The sequence below is a fragment of the Biomphalaria glabrata genome, chromosome 2 (genome assembly GCF_947242115.1).
Source record: "Biomphalaria glabrata chromosome 2, xgBioGlab47.1, whole genome shotgun sequence".
Classification (NCBI taxonomy): Eukaryota; Metazoa; Mollusca; class Gastropoda; family Planorbidae; genus Biomphalaria; species Biomphalaria glabrata.
Genome location: NC_074712.1, coordinates 9,386,050 through 9,409,633, shown reverse-complemented (window position 1 = coordinate 9,409,633; position 23,584 = coordinate 9,386,050). Strand labels below are relative to the sequence as shown.

The 23,584-nt window shown below is 36.8% G+C and overlaps 1 protein-coding gene across 3 annotated transcripts; it reads left to right on the top strand.

Annotated features, from left to right (window-relative positions):
* The first annotated feature begins 296 nt into the window (after positions 1-296).
* Positions 297-15,575, top strand: LOC106060639 (uncharacterized). 3 transcript variants are annotated; one of them, XM_056019025.1, is made up of 10 exons: positions 297-509; positions 2,939-2,992; positions 4,965-5,010; positions 5,653-5,783; positions 6,056-6,113; positions 6,353-6,461; positions 7,217-7,863; positions 8,751-8,855; positions 9,274-9,442; positions 10,704-15,575. In XM_056019025.1, the coding sequence occupies exons 3-10, from the start codon at positions 4,996-4,998 to the stop codon at positions 11,303-11,305; spliced, it is 1,836 nt and encodes a 611-aa protein (XP_055875000.1). In that variant the 5' UTR covers positions 297-509; positions 2,939-2,992; positions 4,965-4,995; the 3' UTR covers positions 11,306-15,575. The 3 variants fall into 3 exon arrangements, with proteins under 3 accessions (XP_055875000.1, XP_055874998.1, XP_055874999.1); XM_056019023.1 differs by lacking the exon at positions 4,965-5,010 and having other exon boundaries at positions 298-509; XM_056019024.1 differs by lacking the exons at positions 297-509; positions 2,939-2,992 and having other exon boundaries at positions 4,783-5,010.
* The last annotated feature ends 8,009 nt before the right edge of the window (positions 15,576-23,584 follow it).

Sequence of the window (23,584 nt, the reverse complement as noted above, 5' to 3'; positions counted from 1 at the left end):
ACGACTAGAAAAAGGAGGACTAGTATTTTTCTGCAAGACGTCTGGTAACCTTATTTATAAATAACGCAGAAGGCATGATGCAACTCTTAGCAGTACTTAGCACACAAAAAACATTCAGAGAGTATGTGCCCTAGAGTCAGCCTGCTTCAGTATGTCAAGGTCTTGGAAAAAATGTGTAAGGATACGAGGTAAATAGGGTCTTTCCCTAATTATCATAATTTTTTACTATAACCTCTCGCTACGCTGTGATCCAATGAAAATAAGGCAAGCATGGCGTGTTTGTTTACATTTTAGACGATTCCATTTTTCTGATTTCACAAATTCTCCTGTTAACTAAAACAGAGTATAAACAGCATGATTCATTATCAATATCAGTTATCTTAAAGTCACTCACTTGTGAAGCAGTGTTTTGGCGGAGTGCCATATTAGAAGACGTTTAGTCTGAACACAGATAATAATTCATTAACACTGTAGTTCAACAATTTTTCAAGTTTTATTCATACACATATGTAAGTGAAAGTGTGTAGGTGTTTTATTTAATTTGAATGAGAAAAAAAATCAAATAGCATGTTTTGTTGTAGTATTTTGTTTTTGGTCTAATATTTCAAGATGCATAAACGACTTAAACAGTTGTCTGCGTATTTTTTTTTTTACTGTTAATTAGTAGGAAAAAAAGTGTATTCATTTTGATCTATTTGTTTGCTTGTTTTAGTCAGGACAAAGTTTAACTCTAGATTTCACATGAGCTTAAGCTCTCGCCTCGTCTTCCCCGTTATTCTCTACTCACCCTCTCTCTATATATATTTTCCTACTTCCCTCTCTCTCTCACGCTCTCTCTCTCTCTCTCTCTCTCTCTCCGTGTCTCTCTCTCTCTCTCTCTCTCTCTCTCCGTCTCTCTCTCTCTCTCTCTCTCTCTGTGTCTGGGCAGAACGGTCTACATCCCCCAAGGGGCGGAGCATCGTTCTATAGTGTACTATGCTAACAATTAGGCACGCTAGAACTGGAAGACATCTTTCTGAATATTCGTTTTCAATTGAGTATGATATAAGTTGAATTAAATGAAAGTTCCTAATATTTCTTTGTTTGATGTTACTTATTGGTTGATTATTTTAAACAGTGGATCCCCAAAGAGAAATAAACTCATTTTAAAATTGTGGTGATATTTATGACTTGTTCTTTACTTTTCTATGACATTTATAGATCATTAATAATAGATCAAACTGAACTACAAGTTGAAGTAGAGGTAATTAAATGGCCTCCTTTAGTCGCGAAGCGACTATGGATCATCTCATGGAAATGAGATGAATGCCTGGGCATTAGCTGTGGTCGACACGATGTCGCCCACACATCAGTTCCCCCCTCTCCACGCAGCTGATGTATCCAAAGGAACAACAGTGCCGATACAGTTTGGGTTCAGCGGCGTCGCAGGTTCTGCCATAGTGTAGCACTAGGTGCTGCAAACTGCGTTAGGGTCGCCAGCTCCTGATTTTTCCTCAGGGTTGACTCCCGAAGCCTTTTCCATGATTGGGTATAGCTGCAAGGCAGCAGAGGTTTGAATCCAGAGTTTTCCTTCTCCTAGGTGGGTAGCCAGCCATGACTAACGAGCCCCTCCTGCCCGAAGCTTACTAAGTTTGTAATATTTATAGGCCACCCATCTTGAAGTTATACATTTTCAAATTCCATGTAGATTTTGTATATCGATATCCTTTATGTAGATTAAGATTCGTTCCAATAGATTTTTTCCACTTTAGCCAAGATTGAATTTTAAAAAATTCTATTTAAACACAACCGATAAACGTGAATCTGAAACACATTGCAGCATCAGTGTCCATTTTAAGTACGAAAAACAGTATAGTATTTTATAGAAGCGAAGTTAGGTAGTGACTATTCGCAAAACATGTATATTGTAGGTATTTAAGTTAAGTAATACATTCTAATGTTATTTGTATTATATTCTTATTATCAACTACATTCTATATATACGCCTATGTTGTTTCTGGAAGGAGGGGGTGCCAATAAAGTGCCGTGCAGCGGGCGCCAGACAATGCTAGCTACGCCTCTGCTTTTTGGGTGACACTGTGCCGACCGTTATAATAAATGAACAACTGTCATGGAATCCCCATATTGATGAAACTATCAAAAAATCAAACAAAGCATTAGGGTTAAAAGAAATTTCTATAAATCAAATAAGAACATCAAACTAAAATGTTATTTAACCTTGGTTAGGCCAATAATAGAATATGCATTCTTTGTTTGGGACCCCTCAACTCAAGAAAACATTAAGGAACTGGAACAGACACAAAATAGAGCAGTGAGATTCATAACAAACAAATATCCACATTTGACAAGAGTAACACCTTTAGTAAAATTTAGAAAGCCTTCAGGACAGAAGGCTCAAAAGTAAAGTAGCAATTATACATAAAACAATGAACTTCAAATAAAAAAAATCTAATAAAATACTCAGACAGACACAAAGATAAAGGCACATTCCTCGTCCCATATGCTAGGACAAATTTGTAAAACAGCTCCTTCTTCCCTAGTGCTATTAGAGCATGGAATGTGTTACCTGAGCTAGCCAGGAAAACCAGTGACTTAGCAGAATTTAGGTCATTGGTTAATATGCATGACTAAATGTATGACGCGTAGAACGTAATCATCTTCATTTTTGAAGTAACGTCTGTATTATATAAGATAAGATAAGACACAGTTAATGCACAGGATTTCATCTCAATTTTTGCCTGATCCATAGTCGCTTCGCCACTGAAAGAGGTCTCACACATGGCACATGGGCTTAAAGAAACAAGTGAACTGGTTTGCTCAAACCACTATTGGAAACTTTTCTGATTTAATAGTTTTGATATTTGCCTTACGATATCGAAATTTCTGTTTTAAATAATTTTTTTATAAAAACCTAAATTTTTCTCCCTTTATTTTACAGAATTACGTCACAATGGACAATGAACAGTTTGACCCTGGTAACAATGAGTTTGAGGTACATCATTGTTTTTTTTTAAATTTTTATTTTGATCTAATTAGTTTCCTACAGACAGATTCTGAGATCGGGCCTCCATAACTCTAATCCATGAAAGTCATTGATCAGCTCTGGCAATGGGACGGGCTTTACTTCTTTTTTTTTTATTTCTCCCTCTCCCCCCCCCCCCCACCTATCCTACGAAGCTTATATGAGCGTACGTGTGTAGTAAGACATTGTGTACACTTCTTATTCTCAGATCGAGTTATGAAAGTATGCATAATTACTCATTCTCTAAGTCTAAACAGAACACGAATCAGTAAAAAAAAAAATTAATCAAGTAGTTGTGGTTATTAGTTAAATTTGTTTGGTATCGAAAAAAAAGGGAAATAAATCTAAAAGTATATAGATACATGGCTGTAGATGTGGAATTCTTTCACTTAGACAAGCTCTTTTTTTAAGCGGCCCCTAAAGAGGAATAGCCGCTAATAGTTTAGTGTAGTCTGTCTGTCCGTCAGTCCGTCCCGATCTCGTAAACCAGAAAATATATTGAAAATCCGACATCATGATATTTTAATATATTTCAAAGTTCTGATGCAACGACTACTTTTTTCTTTTCTGAAATCGAAAAATTTAATTTTTAAAATCAACTATGCAAGCAGTTTTTTGTTTTGTTTTTTTTTAGAAAAGGATTTTTAAATAATTGTATTGCTAAATTAAGTAATTTTTGTCGTACTGACTACTACATTTACAAAAAAATGTTTACTTTTGTTTTAAAGAGAAAAAAAAAACTATTACGTATGCATATAAGTTGAACATAATTTAAAACAGCAATGAATAAATAATGAGTCATATTATTCACGTTAAATGTAGCACAATACATCACGCCTGAAACACTCAACAAAAGGGAATTTTTTTTTAGGGATAAGTTTTATTAGCTGGGACTTTGAATGAGGGATTGGCCCTTTATAACATAATTAGTTCAATTAGATAATTATCCAATGACGTCATTTAAGCCAGCTTCACATTTAACTTCACCTTCACCTTCACCTATCCCTTGGTCTATTGGACCGTTGGGGCTCCACACAAGATCTGTCAGTCGTCTTTCTCCATTCCTCTCTGTCCTTTGCCTTTGATAGCATTTCATTCACTGACAGACCTGTCCATTCTTTGATGTTATCTTCCCATCGCTTTCTCAGTCTTCCTCTCCATCTTCTTCCTGGTACTGTTCCCTGAAGGAAGGTCTTTGGAGTCCTGAGGACCTTGTGATGTGGCCATAGAGTTTGAGCTGCCTTTTTTTTATAGTGATTAGCAGCTTATCGTAGGGACCAATTGCTGTATTAATCATGTTTCTGATATCTTGATTCGTGATTCGGTCTTTGTGACACCTAGGATTTAACTATATCTTCATGACTGTATGTTTATTGAAAACATATGAATATTAACAATGTAATAATAATAAATCCCCGTATCCTGTGGTATCAAGTCGTTAGTCGAACTATCAGTACAACAGTATCGGCAACACTTTCGCCATGTGCATGTCTCTTTTTGTATCGACGGAGATAGGTTTGTAGATGTTGATAGTTTGTAGTTCATAATTTCTGATACTCTTAATGAAAATATTGAAACCTGCCTTTGTACTTGCCTGAGTGGACCACTTTACACACAAACTTTCTATGTAACCTTGTTTTAATGTATTCTTATACTTTGCTTGTTTTGCAACATTCTTTAGTAAAACGATTTTCAGAATTGGAATTCCCGATTTTATGTTTAGCTTTTTTCGGGCAAGGGAACTTTTTGTTTTTTTCGGGAATTTCTAAAACACAGTTAATCAGTAGAAAGTCGATTATTCATTCATTCAACATTTTCAATTCTATTGTTTGATAATTATGTGTGTAGTTTATGCGGGTGTGTTGTCTACGTTATAAGCAAACAATACAAAACAGATTTAATCACATTTTCACATTGATCTGGTGCTTTCTATTTTCGTGAGATTCTTCCAGAGCTAGGAATGTAATTTTCAAATGACGATTTTAAATGTGAGTTGCTCTTTTTAAGCTTTTAAATTATATTTTTTTTTAACTGGTGATAATATATTTTTTATAAGGAATAAGAGAAAAGAAAGAGTTGCATTCCCCTTTCAGACCTTGCGATCTCTATACAAACGCTCCTTCTTCCCTAGTGCTATTAGAGCATGGAATGGGTTGCCTGATCTAGTTAGGAAAACCAGTGACTTGGCAGAATTTAAGTCATTGGTTAATATGCATGACCAAATGCATGAAGCGTAGGACGTAATCATCTTCTTTTTTTGAAGTAACGCCTGTATTATATAAGATAAGATAAGGCAAATGAGGTAAAGGTCATCTGTTTCTGATGGCCAGCACAATGACCAACCGCCTTTACTTTTCCCCAACTAATGTCAGGTACCCATAGAGCTGGGTGGACTCAGAGACACCCTAAAGATACCGAAATTAAAAATCTCAGTCTTCACCAGGTTTCAATCTGGGACCCTCGTTTCGGAACTCAAGTGCTTCAGCCACCGCGCATCCAAGAATTTTTTTACAAAGGAAAGGGGGGGGGTACACTGAAAAACAAAAGGCGGATCTACACTTTCCCCCCCCCCTCAAATATAACTAGCAACGTAAAAATGTACACATCCTTTTTTTTTTCCTTTTTCGCAGCCAAATGATCAACTCTTTTGGGACAATGAGAGTCTCACTGACACACAACTTCTAGGTCTACACCACTTTGAAGCTACCAGCAACAGTCATTTTCTTCGCACGCACGAGCCTGCCGCTGGAGAGACAGAAAGGTTAGGTTCTTAGATGATAAAAAAAATTATTAAGTTAAAATCAAAACCATCAATACGTATAGTCTGGGAACAAATCAATGGACATAGGCGGTGGGTAATGCAAGTTGAAGTATAATTACTGTACAGAGCTTCATGGTGAAATTTTGTTTGAGATCTAGACCTTTACTTATAAATGACCTGACATTCTTTGACGGATTAACGGTGGCAGGTTGGTGGAGATTGTTTAAAAAATGAAACATCTCTTTATCAACTCATCAAATTGTTTTTTGCAGGAACTCAACGCTCATTGATTCAGGACGGAGCAGTATGGTCACTCCAGCGACCACATGGGTAGGAATACTTTTTTTTTACCATTTGAGAAATACGCATTGCTTTCCAATTTAAATTTCTAAAAATTTGATTAAAATTTAAACATAATTTTGCCTTTCATTATTGTTTTTGAAATTAGTTTTATAGTAAATTTTGTTTAATGTATAAGAAATAGTTGAAGTATATACGTAATAAAATGAACGGAGTTTCTTCTTTAAATCATGGGAGAAAAAAACATGTTTTGATCTTATAATCTTAAGGAAAGTCCCCAAGAATTTCAAAGATTTGATAACACCGAGTTCTTCGTGGTGCAGCATGACACGAATCCTGGTTCAAGTTCTGTTGCTCAAATTATCCCCAACGCTGGAAGTAAGTCTTGGTATTGGACTCTTAAGTCATCCATAGTATTTGTGTAAACATTCATCCTCATTCATAGTATTTGTGTAAACATTCATCCTCATTCATAGTATTTGTGTACACATTCATCCTCATTCATAGTATTTGTGTAAGCATTCATCCTCATTCATAGTATTTGTGTAAACATTCATCCTCATTCATAGTATTTGTGTAAACATTCATCCTCATTCATAGTATTTGTGTAAACATTCATCCTCATTCATAGTATTTGTGTACACATTCATCCTCATTCATAGTATTTGTGTAAGCATTCATCCTCATTCATAGTATTTGTGTAAACATTCATCCTCATTCATAGTATTTGTGTAAACATTCATCCTCATTCATAGTATTTGTGTAAACATTCATCCTCATTCATAGTATTTGTGTAAACATTCATTCTCATTCATAGTATTTGTGTAAACTTTCATCCTCATTCATAGTATTTGTGTAAACATTCATCCTCTATTGGAGATTTTCATAAGATAAAGGTTAATCCATAAATAGCAAGTTTTCTTTTGTGTGTATTCGGTGTACAGAATAAGGAAGTATAGATGAACTCTACATTTGTAAAACTTGATATTAATTGTTTTGTTACCTTTAGTTTGAAGATCTCCAATAAAGATGTCCAATAAAGATGTCCAATAAAGATGTCCAATAAAGATGTCCAATAAAGATGTCCAATCCTATATTGACCATTTATATTTCTCTGTGTCTATTTATTGTAGAAAGAGCTAGCCCAGCAAGCTTGAGTTTGAAAAGGTCATCGATGGAAAGCCAACAGAACGAAAAGAAGCGATGGAAGGTCAATGACGGGGTCACGAGTCACGAGGATCAGCCCAGAGTTGTTGTCGCTGAAAGCAAAAAGCAAGAGGCAGCCTCAAAGTTTCCTACAGCTGACAAAATTCCCAGCTATGCATCCCGTTTAGCACCATTGAGAATCACTCCGCCAAATGAGAGTAGGACTGATGGCACTAACTATTTCGGCGGAGGTGGACACAAAGCAGCCAATGGGGTATTTCCGAGTTTGCTAGGTAGATCTCAGCCTGTTGACCAACAGCAGGTTCAAGTGAAATATTCACTCGCTAGTCTTCAAGAGAACATTGATCTCTCTAACATTATGCCATTGAGTCAGATCCTCCTGCCATTGAGTCAGAAGATGGATTCTGTCAACAGATATGCACCTGAAGTAAACAACAACACTGAAGTGCCTTCGAGTCAGGACATGAGATGGAAGTGTAGCGCTCAGACGAGTAAATCTTTGCAGGATGTCGTCTCTAAAAGATACACTGACAATAAGCTCAGCCAAGAGTGCTCCACGCCGATACAGATCCCTGGCAGGACTGGGGATGGCAATGGTGCAGTCACTACAGAGGTAAACTAACGGAATAACGTTCTGTATAACCAACAAGATTAGATGGTTTATATATATGTGTGTGTGTGTGCGTGTTTCTAGCCGAGACCAATCATCATAGAAGGCCTGAACACTGACCTGCAAAGCAAGAACCTGTGGGCAGTGGAGACCAATAATTCGTTGCCACGTTGCAAGTGCGTACGACGTGGCGACGAGTTATTGGTCTCCTCGGCCCACAGGTTGCGACGTGTCAGGTCAGTCCTGAGGCTTACAATAGCGAATGGTGTCGGACTTGCAGGGAAAGTGTAATAAGAGCTACTATCGTTGTCCCTCGAGGTCGTCAACCAGCTTCCGGTTGTCACTTTTGGTGCCTAGAAGATGTTATCAATGAGAGACTTAATCTTTTCACATCAACAGGTTTCAAACTCACGAGTTCCGTATTAATAAGTTAGCGTGCTATCCATTAGACCAACGATGTCTTCAATCTTACCGTAGATTTGTCTATCACATTGCGACCTATTCTCCTGATATTGAAAGAGACGATCAAATCTGACCACAAAAATGATAAATCGTTTTAAGCATTTGGTGAAAAAAATTGGCATCTCCTGCCTCCCCCACCCCTTCCTCGTTTTACATATTCAATATGATCACTACCTCATTTGTGACAATGATGCTAAGTAAGGCCTATATGTGACTAAACAATAACTTTATCTATAAAGCTACATATAGAATATATCTTGGCAATCGTATTTAGCTTTTTTTTTTTGTTTTCATAATTAGCTTTCTTTTTGTCATAATTAGTTTCCCTTTTTTGTCCTACTTAGCTTTCTTTTTGTCCTACTTAGCTTTCTTTTTGTCCTACTTAGCTTTCTTTTTGTCCTACTTAGCTTTCTTTTTGTCCTACTTAGAGGTCGGCGGAAGAGGAAAGAAAAAAGAGACAACAAGAAAAGAATCGTCAGTATGCCAAGGAGAGTAGAGACAGAAAAAACGAGAAGCTGAGAACTCTAGAGCAGGTAGTGGACAATGTGTGTTAAACGTAGTTGTCGTTGACTTTTGGTTAACATTGGTTGGACATACATAGCTAGTTGACGTTTGAAATAAGAATTATAAGTCGTCGACATTGAAAAGTCGATAACATATAGTTTCATTTTGCAATGTGTATTAACCCTTACCATGCGTGTGGTAGTTTAGATTCTAAACATGAACATTGTAATTTCATTTTTGTATGCCTTCATTGTAAAACAGCTCAGCACTTTAAATCTATTTAAAATTTAGAAGTAAAACAAGGAAAAAAATATTACAATACAATGCAATGTAAAAAAAAATATCTGAAATTCCTTACATTTTCTCTTAATGCTACTTTTACGGTAGTGTTTTGTACTTTACTGCTTTCAAGTTTTTTTTAAAAAAGTACTAAAATCTCGTCTCCAGAAAACCAAAGAGCAGGACGCCCAGATTGAGATTATGAAGAAAGTTGTGACGCATTATTACGTGAGGCTCCATAAGACAGAACCACAGTGGATAGAAGACCTCAGGGAATGGGTCTCCAATCAAGGGGGTAACTCTCAAACCCGTCTCAACGTGAGGACCCTACTTCCAAGTGAGTTTTTCGGAAATGATAAGCTGCTGGTGCATGAATAGTGCATCAATGACATAACTCCATCAGGGCCGGCCTTAGATAATTTGAGTCCATATGCGAAGAAAATTTGCCCCAAATGAAATAGAAAAAAAAATCAGTGATAAAATACAATGACGTCATTTAGTTAAAACTGTGAGCCGAGAGGCCAAGTGCGCTTGAACTTGGCTTGGCTTGGCTACCTAGAAAGGGGCTCGAGGTTCGACACCCGACTCGGGCAGAGTTGTGTTTACTGAGCGCCTAAAGGCAGCACGGAAAACCAACTTCTAGATACCCCCCTCCCACCCACTTGTCCACAAATGAGATTGGACCACAAGCGTTCTGAGCATGCTATAAGCATGAAAGTAGCGCTATATAAAAGCTATAATAAAACTGAGTGCACTCCAACGATAACTTTGGGGACAAGTTTCTCTATTTCGTCTCTACAAAATTGTTTTAGAGTCCTGTGCGAGGCCCCCAGCACTCGGAGTACCTAGGCGGATGCCTAGTTTGCCTATATCTAAGGCCGGCCCAAACTCCAGTATAACATGCATCCTTGATACACAGCTGAGGTCAAAGGTTGGGCTCATGTAATCAGCAGGCGCCCCGCTGTATTTGTACCCTTCTTTCTGCTGCTGTTGTGTATGACAGCTGCTATTCGAGATCCTTCCTTAGTACAGCTGTCAACTAAAACCAGAAATTTGAAGAAAATATTATTTGTTATACTTTTGTTATAATACCTCTATTCAAGTCACTCCTTCGTGGGGGGGGGGGGACGCTGATCTCGAATACTGCACTAACGATTTCCCTATGAATTGAACAGTTGGTGTATGTCACTGAGAATAGAATTACTAGCTCGTTGGTCACACGGGAAAATCTCTAGTTTGACAGTTATAATGTTTCAAAGTAAAAAATAAATATAAATGTAAATTTTGCTTCACTAGACTTAGAAAAAAAAAACATGGCGTAGTCAGGCATAGTGTTCCGAAAATCACTGGTTCGAAATCCGGTTTGAATCATACATTTTTTATTATTATTGTTTATTTTATTATATTTTAAGTTGTATAATGGGGGTATTGTCTTTTTAAAAAATGTACCGGTCTTTTTTAAATGTTTTTCTTGTTTGATTTATATTGTAATAATGTTAATAGGTGAGGAGATTGTTAAAACCTTAAATAAATAAACATAACGAAACTTTTAAAATAAAATTATGACATAGTCATACTATATCCTCTGCAACTGACAGATGATGCAGATATGTTGAAAGAACTTGGGAACAGTCCATATGGTTCAGTTCTTAGCCCTACAAAGTTAAAGTCCCCACCTGGAGATGTGGTAGATGTCAGCAGTGGCTCGCCCTCACCAGCTTCCAGGGCACAAGGGGACAGCATCCAAGACGCCATGCTAAGTCCGGTGATCGGTCAAGCTGTGAGATTGCCGGTGAAGAGCCTCTTCAAGTCCAACTCGGATATTGGCATTGCGTGCGAAGCTGAGAGCAACGTGGACATGGTCCAGGACATGAACGCCGCCCACAGACACGAGGCGCCCTTTTCCGTTGGCCTCTTCAGTGGACACAGGACCGACGTCAAAATCCTCAAACCAGAGAACCAGCTTGAGAAAAAATTCCTGAGCCCTTGGTCAACGTCCTTCCCGGACCAGAGGTCCAACGTGGCTGCAGTCGAAGAAGTGGGCACAGTCATGGAGGATGACGGCGTGCTGAATGAGATTACAATCCCCTGCTACAGCCAGGAGGCATTCATGGAAAGTGTGAACCTCTCGTCTTTTGACTTCTTACAACTTACTGCGGAATTGGCTCAAACTGACCAGCAAGAACATTTTAAAATATGACATACGTTTTCCCCAGAGACCAGAGGCGGAAAATAAAGAGATTTTCCTCCGTTGAAAGGGCGACTGCCTTTGTGAAAACAAACTAGAAGTAAGTCAAACCACCTCTCCCCCCATTAGGTGAAAGTTCGGTCCCAACTTTGTGTTCGAGATCCTGGGTCGGTCCAAAGCTTTTAAAGAGAGAAATATTTTGAGTCAAATATTTGACATTCCCGTACCGCCTTCTCCTGGTCAGTACACCCTGGTAATAGATTCCATGATGTAGATCCATGACAAAGCCTTGACCTCAAGCGTTGACAGCATAATCCGGTTCGATATTTTGCTTATGTAATGATCTTCGAAGCACCAGGCTTAGTTCTGGTTCATGTCTCTTGTAAGTCTGGGGACACAACTCTTATCTAGACTCTATAGAGTAGTCTAGAGTCTATCGCTTTAAGAAGCGTTCTTTTTTTTTCTCTTTCCTTTGATATTAATTGTCGAGTTCTTTGCATCTTAGGAGTCCTTGGTCTTTTACCTCTTTTTACTTTTTTTTTGGGGGGGAGGGGGGGGCTTATTTTCTTTATTAATTTTTTTTTTTACATTTTACAATACGTACTTATAATGAAATGAATTAAATAACACTATAAAGCATGACTAATTTATACATAAAAAGCAATATTTAGAAAATTCTTAAAGATAACTTGAACTAGTTTAATCTTGCTCCGTCATGTGAAGGCTGGTCTCTGTTCTTGATTGATGATTTACTGAAAATCTTGGGTTACAATTCTAAAATGATTAATAGTTTAAGGTTGTTGGTTTTTTCACTTTAGTTAATAATGTTTATTGTTGAAATTGAAGAACATATACTATCAAAGTAATTATTGCGGGTTTTAAACTAATTGTGGTAATCTTTTTAAATTCTTTTCTTGGTACTTTTCCTTTTTTTTTTTTTAGTAAATTTTGTTCGTATTTTATTTCTACTACGTACACACCTTTGTTTTTTTTTTTAATACAAGTATTATTCTTTCATGTTTTATTTATTTATTTATTCATAAGTTCAAACTAGAAATGATTTGGGTATTCAAAAGTATAGTTTCCATATATACCACTGCCTGTTAATCCTATCACATATGTAGTGTTCTTCCATTCACTGATTCTCCAGAGTCGAGAGTGTACTAGTTTACAATCTATCAGTAACTCACCCCCTCTCCCCCGACAGTACATTTTATTATTCTAAGATGGTTTTCTGGGATATTGTCCTAGAACTATTGTCCACACGATGACTGCCTAACATTTACACTTAACGCGATTTTCATGACAGCTATTTTTTTAAAAAGATATCTAGATCTATGTCTTGTTTTCATCCTGTATTTATTTAAAACAACTTGAAGGAATAATTCAAGGCCGGATTTAAGTATTTAAGTGAGGGTAGGTGGGGGCTACAGCCCCAAGCACTCCACATAAGAGATACTAATTTCGACAGGTCAGAAACGTTTTAGTTTTTTTTTTAAACATATTTTTTTTCGGATTTTAACTGCAGGCAAAAATGTCGTTATTAAGAAGTGTACGCTTGTAGCATGCTCGGAATAAGTAAGTACAGTAAATACAAGGGCCTTACTCTTTACAAACTCAAAAGTACACACTTTTTAAAACTAAGATATGCATTTTAATATTTCTTTTAAAAGAAAGTGAGATTAAATTTACAAGAATTTTTTTTTTCTTCTGTTGCATGCTTTTAGATCGAAGCATTTTCCTTCATAAGCGGATCTCTATTCAAGTTTTCAAAAAATTGTAGGGGCCTCCACAAACTTAAATCCGGCCCTGAATGTATTAATAATACCATTAGATAGAGAATCGATCTCTATATATTACTTTGAGCGAAGTAACATTATTTAAGACAAAATATTTATTTATTTACTTAATCGTACATATTGAGCGTTCCTTGCTCTTTGTTACATATTATGAAATATAATAATGTAAACTTTATTTTATACTATCTACACTAATCTACTACTCCATTTTTGTTTATATAACTTGCAACAAAAGCTGAAGTTATCTTGTCGTGTTTGTCCCTTCCTTTTCCATAGTCACAAAATGCATCTACCGTACTGTTGAAACTCCACATAATAACTAAAAAAAAAATGAATTGAGAGTAACCATAGTTTAGTTAATATTCTTGGGCTGTGAAGTGCTCAGTATGAGCAGGAATCGACTTGTCCACACCCGATTCATTATTTCAACAATAATAGTTTCAAAGTCTCATTGATGTATCGATCTAAAATGTATCGATCGATCTAAAATGTATCGATCTATAATGTGCATTTATTTGTACAATTGAAACATTTCTTAATACAAACCTTTGCCATTGAAGTTGACGTCATCATCTAATGACCTAATGTTTGAACCAAGAGTTGTTGGAACTTCTCAACTCCACGACTGTTAATGTATTAATAGAAAACTTGGGGTTATTGAAACGAACACATGTGCTCTAAACCACACAATTTTTTGTTGAATAGACATCTAGCCACTTGTTTTCTTTTACTCCGGACTGTTTAAGTTTAATTTTTTTTTTTTTAACCATGACTCTCACCCAGTTTCTTGGTTCTCCTGATGTTTTGATTTTTTTTTTTAAATTTTAATGTTCTAAATATTTTTTATTATTCCGCCTGTAATTTTCTTTTGAACGAAGTGACTTTTATATACAAACTTTCTATGAACTCCCTCCGTCTGTAGGTCTTGGAGGAGTCTTGTACACGTTATTTCTCCCATTTCCCAATCTCGGATCAAGTTAAAACTATTATTTTATAATCGATGACATGAATCAATAAAAAAATTTAATTATTGGTCATTAATTAATCTAGTTTTAAATAGAGAAATAAGATAAATTTTGAAGTATTGAGATATATGACAATATTGTTTCCCTTATTTAAGCTTTGTTTTCATTAAAAGGTTCTTTTTTTTAAATAAATAATTTGCTTGTTTAGTTTATCAATATTTACACATTAAAATAGTTCGGCATTGTTTATTGACACATACATATGTGTATTGACACATACAGATGTTTATTGAGATATACAGATGTTTATTGAGATATACAGATGTTTATTGACACATACAAATGTTTATTGACACATACAGATGTTTATTGACACATACAAATGTTTATTGACACATACAAATGTTTATTGACACATACAGATGTTTATTGAGATATACATATGTTTATTGACACATACAGATGTTTATTGACACATACAAATGTTTATTGACACATACAGATGTTTATTGAGATATACATATGTTTATTGACACATACAAATGTTTATTGACACATACAGATGTTTATTGAGATATACATATGTTTATTGACACATACAAATGTTTATTGACACATACAGATGTTTATTGAGATATACATATGTTTATTGACACATACAGATGTTTATTGACACATACAGATGTTTTTCCTCGCTGTTATTTTTAAACCACGTTCACTAGCCGCTGATCTTGTGCACTGTGTGAGTAGTCAAGTCATTGTAAGCAAGTCAAAATAGAAAGAAAAGAAGATGAGGAAAAGAACAAACAATTTGTAAAAAATTAAAAATTAAAAAAAAAGATTCAAATGTAATTCTTGCTTCGACACATTTTTTTTGTAATTTCAGGCCCGCGAACACATACACACATACATACACACACTTACGCGGATACTAAAAGGAGTTCCACTCTAAATATAAACATATTGCCGTGTTGGGCTGAAAGAGAATGTTCCAGAGTAGAAGATAACATTCGAAGACTTCCATGTTTCTTTTATTCCCCTCTGTTTCCTCAATAACAACCTCTATAGTTAGGGCTCATTTGGTCTCGACAGACAATAGGTGCTCCAAGATGTCATCAATATCCTCGTATTCTTCATAGTATTGCATTAGTGTTGTGGCATTTGTTTGTTATTCCGAAAGATTTTGTTTTCAAAAGAACAACAATTTAGATTTAATTAACATATATTTTTAATTCTCAGTAAACAAAATAAAACAAAAATTATTTTTTTTTAATTTGGCATTTAAAAGATATTTGTACACTGCATTGTTTTTTTTTTTTTGTGATTTATTCTATAAAAGATGTGATAGACAACTGCCCAGATCTACTTAAAAAATGAGATTTGTAAAATATTCAATGAGTTTTTAAAAATGACAATTTTATGTAGATATACGCATTTTATTTGAACTGTAAACAGTTTTGTTTATATTAAAACATTTTCATGTATTCGATAAATAAATTATTACTAGATTGTTTAACAGCTAATGTGTTGTTTTTCTTTTTTTGTTTACTTAAGTTTATTTAAAACTTAATTATGAATTACTCTTTACTCTAGATGCTTTAGGTAGATAGATAGATAGATAGATAGATAGATAGATAGATAGATAGATAGATAGATAGATAGATAGATAGATAGATAGATAGATAGATAGATAGATAGATAGATAGATAGATAGATAGATAGATAGATAGATAGATAGATAGATAGATAGATAGATAGATAGATAGATAGATAGATAGATAGATAGATAGATAGATAGATAGATAGATAGATAGATAGATAGATAGATAGATAGATAGATAGATAGATAGATAGATAGATAGATAGATAGATAGATAGATAGATAGATAGATAGATAGATAGATAGATAGATAGATAGATAGATAGATAGATAGATAGATAGATAGATAGATAGATAGATAGATAGATAGATAGATAGATAGATAGATAGATAGATAGATAGATAGATAGATAGATAGATAGATAGATAGATAGATAGATAGATAGATAGATAGATAGATAGATAGATAGATAGATAGATAGATAGATAGATAGATAGATAGATAGATAGATAGATAGATAGATAGATAGATAGATAGATAGATAGATAGATAGATAGATAGAGATAAAGATTTAAAGATATAGATATATAAACATGAAGCGACTCATTTTAAGTCTGACATATACTAGTTGCACAGATTAAAGAGAATTTTGAACATCAAACTTTGATTATTAATTATTTACTTGCGATCTGGACTGTAGCGTTATTCAAAATTAATAATGCTTAAAGCTACTGTATTTTTCTCTTCAAGAACAAGCCCCCCTCTCCACATACAAACCACGCTTTCCCCCAGTCTCTTAGACCCCCCCCCCCAAAACTCTCCGTATCTCTCCGTATCTGGCACACCGACACACACATTTCTCTCTCTCTCTCTCTCTCTCTCTCTCTCCTTTTAATTCCACGTCATTTGCTTTCCTCAATGTGGGAATTTCCCTTTTCAAGCCGGAAACAAAACTCAACACAAACAACAGAAGGCAAAGAAAATTGTTTAGAATTTACCCCCACCCATTATCCCACATACACAAAAGCTTTTTACTTTCTCAACGAATGTTGAAAATAAGTAGATCTAGACTCTAAATATAGATCTATATGAAGATTTCATGTTTAAACCTGTTCATAAATTGTAAACAAGCGATTGGAACGCTGCAACTATCTAGACTTTTTTTTGTGTCATGGGGTCAAGGTTGTTTCAAACAGAAAGGGATTTCCCGATTAAATACAAATAGTGGGATTTCTTAGTTTGACCAGACTAGGCCACTGACATTCTATAGTATGATTCATTGATATGTGTGCCGTAGAACTGGTACGATATTCAATGTACAATGGAGCGATGAATCACTATCACTTATTACCAATTTTACTATGTGCTCAGATTTGGCGTATTTAGATAATAATATATTGGCATGACCTCATTCCATTAGTTGGTGTCACCTGCTAGGGTTAAAGTTTTTGAGTCACATCTGCCCCACAATTCACATCTATCTTTAAACTTCTTTTATTTCAATAAGTGTTATGTTCACAAAAAAAAAGTAATGCAGTGATGATGACGTGAAAGGCAATTAGCTTTGTCCTGATTTCACCAACAATAGGAATTGTATTGTTGATGGCCTTCAGTCGCGAAGTGACTATGCGTCATCTTATGAAAATGAGATGAATGCATGGGCATTAGCTGTGGTCGGGACAATGTCGCCCCCCCTCCACCCAGCGGATGTATCCAAAGGAACGGCAAGTGCCGATACAGTTTGGGGTCAGCGGCATAGCAGGCTTTACCAGGGTGTAGCACTGAGCGCTGTAAACTGCCAAAGTGTCACCGGCTCCTGATTTTTCCTCAGGGCTGACTACCGAAGCCTTTCCCATGATTGGGTATAGCTGCAAGGCAGCAGAGGTTTGAATTCAGAGTGGGTAGCCCAGTAATGACTAACGAGCCCCTCCTGCCCGAAGCTTACTGGTTTAGGCGCCAGTTACTCGCCTTCGCCCCTTCTCCTGTTAGTGAAAACAGTTCCGCCGAGCTCAATATCTGAGCCACACGTGAAGGCCAGAAGTTGGACTGGTTGTCAGATGCTATTTGATATTATGACATTTAATAGGTAGTGTAATGCTTATATCCGTTACCACTTCTGGATATAACAACCTTGCGGAACTAACAATAATTGAAAATAATCATGTAGATATGTAATATATATTTCATTGTTGCAGACTAAATGACTAGACACCGTCTTAACTTCACTTTTCTTGTTCAATATAAGTCATTCCTCCTGTATGTTAACAGAAACTTCGAGTATGAACCAAACTTTAATGCTGCCATCTTTGGACAGAACTATGTCAACCGCTATCACAATTCTTGCCGAGCAAAGCTAATGAGAAAATGGTTCTCTCTGAACAGAATGTCTACGAATGTGCCTCACTAGCCTGTATATTTTAGTTCTGAAAATGAAATATGCGTTTGGGCTGATTCTTGTTTTTAATTCAACCCTGGACAAAACAAAAAACCCTGTTCAAAACAGTCTTTTGAATGATAGAACCATAGACATAAATAAATATAGACTGGCCGATAAAAGAGTTTTATGAAACGAAAATTTGTGACATGCAATTTTGTGTACTTTATTATACACTATTATACAGCATTTATGAGCAGTGTAGTTTTGTTTAATCTCTAAGACTGAAGATCATGCAACTTTTCAGAATTCGGAAATCCGACAACAATAGATATACATGTTTTCAAGTTACATGAAGTTATTTCCTTTTTCCCGTCTATATTTATTTATGTCTATGGATAGAACTAAGAAATGTTATATATGCAAGTAATGCCACTAAGAGTTATACCTGCATCTAAGACATGGAGTTATATCTACAACTAAGACATGAAGATATATCTGCATGGGTTTGAGTGATTGAGTGTCTGGGAGAACGGGGGTGTCTGGGAGAACGGGGGGGGGGGTGTCTGGGAGAACGGGTGTGTCTGGGAGAACGGTGTTGTCTGGGAGAACGGGGTTGTCTGGGAGAAGGGGGTTGTCTGGGAGAAGGGGGTTGTCTGGAAGAAGAGGGTTGTCTGGGAGAAGGGGGTTGTCTGGGAGAAGGGGGTTGTCTGGGAGAAGGGGTGTGTCTGGGAGAAGGGGGTTGTCTGGGAGAAGGGGGTTGTCTTGGAGAAGGGGGTTGTCTGGGAGAAGGGGGTTGTCTGTGAGAAGGGGGTTGTCTGGGAGAACGGAGGTGTCTGGGAGAAGGGGGTTGTCTGGGAGAAGGGGGTTGTCTGGGAGAAGGGGGTTGTCTAGGAGAACGGGGGTGTCTGGGAGAAGAGGGGTGTCTGGGAGAAGGCTTCAGTGCTGCCTTTAGGCGCTCGGCAAACAACTCTGCTTTAGTTGGGACTCGAACTCTAGACCCCTTGATAGGTAGCCGAGCGTTGAGGGGGTGCCACTCATTCCAGCATGAATGAACAAGAACTCGTAGCGATATGATTGATCTACAATCAACGGCTTCATCAGATTTGAATGAATGAATGTTTTTTGTCCCATTGTATGAACTGTTTTGTATTTTCTCATTCATAAACTCTTCATGTGTCACTGAAGGTGAAGCTTGGATTGTTTTAAAATGAAAATAAAGATAAACCATTCAACTTTTGTGGACTTAATTAATCAGGGTCAAAGTTCAATTACAAGAAAAGGTTAAAAAAAAAAACGGGAATTCTAAACATTATTTTCTAGGACTAAAAAAAAAATAAATATTGTCGTTAAAAAAAAACTGTCGGAGTTTCCAAGATAAAATTAGAACGCTCATTCCTTGTGTTATGTTTAAATCTGACGTAATCTCTCTTTTGTTCTTTTAGACATATTTATGTAGATGTTCTAGTCTCTTCACATATGTGTTAGTTTTCATTGACTGCTGACCTACTTTTTTTTTCTCAGCTCCATGTATCAATTAGTTTGGATCAGTCATATAATTAAATTTGTGATAGATCTAGACTAACAATAGTAAATTTGTGCGGTTAGAAATATTTTTACCAATTGTTTATGTTTAGCGCAATTTTACGCCTTTAGTTTTCTCAATGCGCTATGGTCCTAGCACTGCCTAGCACTGCCTAGCACTTGTCTGGTCCAGTTAGGAAAGCAGGGAGGAGAAAGAAGGGGCTGCCTTTGTCGAATTCGCCCATGGACCAGGAAAATTTAAGCCATGGTCTTGTTTTGATCGTTCAAAGTAATACAAATTTCAAAAAAATCCTTAGCTGTTATTTTTCATTTGAAAGCAAACTGAACAATTCAACATCGATAGTAAAACTTGAAACCTATTGGCAAGAACACTTGATGTCATACTATAAGTAAGAAGAGCAACTTCAAGTATTATTGAGGCGAGACATTAATTAATATTTAAAAAAAAAACACGTTATGGCGTATTTTCAATAAAGATATTCATATTACATTGATTATTTTGGCCTATAGGAGAAATAAGCTAGATGAAAATGTTAGCAAGCTTAAAGGAAGAGTCACTGATTACAGGCGCCATACACACCAAATGTAGAAAGAAGGATGAAAGTACAATGGCGCCTGGTGATTACAAATGCCCAATCTATGAATGCAGCTGTGTATCTAGGATTGGCTTCTTTAGTCACACAAGATGATGCAAAAGCAAGAGATCATCTCTCGAGACGTAAAATGCCAGAGAGAGAGAGAGAGGGGAGAAATCAGCTTTTCAATATCTTCTCTAGTTTTTTTTTATCTCAGCAGACAGACTATACAAAACAAATAAGTTTACCATCGTAAGAAAGACGTTAAAAAAAGTAACAACAGCAAAAATCTCTTCTGGAATCGCGGTTTGAAATGAAGAGCTGCGTTAACCGAGCACGGAAACCTCCCAGATACTCCTCCCAAACAACGTCACGTCAGATATTGGGGCTTGAGCTCCCTGAACTTACATTAACATAAAAATTGCGCCGCCTCTGAGAGTAACAAAAATCCAAGATCAAACTTGATGACAGAAAGAAAAAAAAAAACAATAAAAGGAAAGAAAAAAAAAACCAGCTAGATTTAATTTTTCGATGAAAGAATTGACTGGGACTTGAACACTTTAAGATTTGGATCTTTCAACTCCGCGACCTGTTCAACGAGCATCTAGATTTTTTGTGGTAAAATATGCAATTCACAACTGGGTCGGAGCGGTCAGGTGACATACTGCACTCGTCCTTAATCTTTGGAATCGAAGACAATACCATATTCAGAGATCTTTATAATCGAATAAAATAGATCATCATAGCTCTAGGTCCATTCGCTGGTTATTCCTATGTTAACACATTCAATACACTCTATACAGTTATATATTGTAAGTTCTCTGCACTGATAGCTTTTAAGGAAATGATCCGAAGTAAGTGTTGAATGACTGACCTACAGATAAGCAGATACCAACAGATAAGTCGTTTCATTAGACCAGTGTTTCCCAAACTGTGTTCCGTGGAACCCTAGTGATCCGCGAGGCCTGACTAGGTGTTCCACGAACTACTGGGATAATTCATTAGTAGGTCAGAACGCAAGTTAATCTCTCTAAAAAAAAATAAATAAACAAAGTGGTCCGCCAAATACTCAGAATGTGCGAAGTGTACCGTGAAGGAAAAACTTTTGGAAATTGCTTTAGACAGTCAGACAGCAATGAATCATACACTGACCTAAATAAACAAGTGCATGTTGAAGCATTTGGTGTTGGAGTAACGCTAAAATTTTCCAGAATTCTCTGGAGTATATTTAGAAATATTGATTTGTTTAGTTATAGATATGTTTTAAAATAGACTGTTCTATAACTTGAGAGATGCAGGTCAAGGTAGGTCTAGTACGCAGACATACACATTAACACCATGGGCGGATCTTTTAAAAAGTTTCTTTTGGTGAATGAGAAATAAATACACACAAATACGAAACATACATATATATATATATATATTTATTGTAGTGAACCTGGTGGTGACAATGATGGGGGTAGTGGTATGTGTGTAGTCAGCCGACGCAAATCGCCCCAGGCCAGCCCTAGCCGAGCGGTCAACCGTGACGGTCAAGACGGTCAACTGCGATGACTAGAGTGTCACGAGGGATGTAACCATGTGATCATCGAGAATGGTCGAGCGATGTTCCTTCCGGTTTTAGAAGAGCGGAGGCGTCACAGTCAAGTGGTTTTCAGTAGGACGGCTCAGTACAAGTCCGGGATGAGGCGAGGAGTGCAAGAGTTGATACGGCGGTTGAGATATTTGCACAATCTGTGTTACGTGCTGCCAATAGTACAGTATTGGCTGTTATTTATTGGACATTAAACCTTTAATTGGCTATCCTGTTGTTTATGTGTTTATCCAATAGAATGTTGTTGGATATGATGGAGCCAAGGTAACAAAAGTGATCAAGAATTTCCAGTGGTTGGCCATTAATGCTTACTTGAGGTGCAGTGTTTGTGTTTTGGACAAGTATCTTAGTCTTGCTTTGACTGATGTTTAAGCTGAAATTCTGGCAATGGCCACCATGTCACGGTTGCAGAAAAGAGTCTGGGACAACATATTGCTGACTAGCAGTACTAAAGCCCTAGTCTACCGGACCTGTGTGTTGAGCACCTTGCTGTACGGAAGTGAAACATGGTCAACCTACTCATGGCAGAAAAAAAAGCTGAATGTCTTCCACTTCCGATGCCAAAAACGAATCTTTAAAATAAGGTGGCAAGATAAGATATGAGGAAGTGCTACAAAGAGCAGGATGCCAGGACATCCGCTCTGTTATCAGCAGCAGACGCCTTGGCTGGCTTGGCCACGTTCGTAGAATGCCAGTAGGTCGACTTCCACAGGACATCCTGTATAGCGATCTAATAGAAGGCAGGAGAGCCGCTGTCGTCCACTTTTACGTTATACGGATGTATGCAAACGCGACATGAAGCTCTTCAAAATCGACACTGGCAACTGGGAAGAGGTGGCACTGGACAGATCCACATGGAGAGAGAGCATAAAGGAAGGGTCACGGATTGCAGATGTCATACACAACAGAAGCAGAAAGAAGGGTGAAAATGCAACGGCACCTGGTGATTATATATGCCCAACCTGCGATCGCAGCTGTGTATCAAGGATTGGCCTCTTTAGTCACACAAGAAGTTGCAAAGGGAAAAGATCGTCTCTTGAGATGTAAAATGCAACAGAAACCTTCAATTATTTGGAGACCTGAGTTGTCAAGTTCTTAAGTTGGTGGTGTGTTGTGCAGTTTGCAGAGAGCTTGAATATTGGATAAATAGATATAGATATAGATATATAAATAGATAGATAGATAGATAGATAGATAGATAGATAGATAGATAGATAGATAGATAGATAGATAGATAGATAGATAGATAGATAGATAGATAGATAGATAGATAGATGGGTGTTTGGGGAGTAGAAATGATGACCTATGCAGATTATTGTACATTTTCCGGAACCATCAATACTACATACAACAGACATTGTGTTTCTACAGACTCCTTCATCTACACACACACACACATCTAGATCTACCACTCCGACCATGTTTTTTGACATGTTTTGTTTTGATTTAGTAGAGATAAAAATATCTTTTGGCTGTTCAAACTCTGTTGGTGTCAGTCTGTCTTCAGGCGCAGGACTAAATATAATTATTTTGTTTGACTTCAGGGCTTGTCCTCGTTCCCGGCGCTATGAAGCGTCACAGATCGATACTTGATCTTTTTAGATTCATCATTACACCACAAACTGTTTTCTAAACCTGATAATCTAGACACCAAATTCACTGTGTTGTAAACACCGACTTCCCCTTTCCCGTCCCTACACCCAACGCTCCTCCCATTCACACCCATCCCTACACTTCCCTGACGTGGTAGTACAGTTGCCATGAGTGAAGCATGCTCTAGTCACTGGTTTGGATTGTGAGTGGGTCCAGTTGACATTGAGCAAGACAAAAGTGAGTTT

Excerpts from the sequence above, each read along its gene's own strand:
- LOC106060639 (XM_056019023.1), top strand. The coding sequence starts at position 2,951 with ATGGACAATGAACAGTTTGACCCTGGTAACAATGAGTTTGAG. Across the intron at positions 2,993-5,652 it reads CTGGTAACAATGAGTTTGAG|CCAAATGATCAACTCTTTTG; the intron begins GTACATCATTGT and ends CCTTTTTCGCAG. Across the intron at positions 6,114-6,352 it reads TCACTCCAGCGACCACATGG|GAAAGTCCCCAAGAATTTCA; the intron begins GTAGGAATACTT and ends TATAATCTTAAG.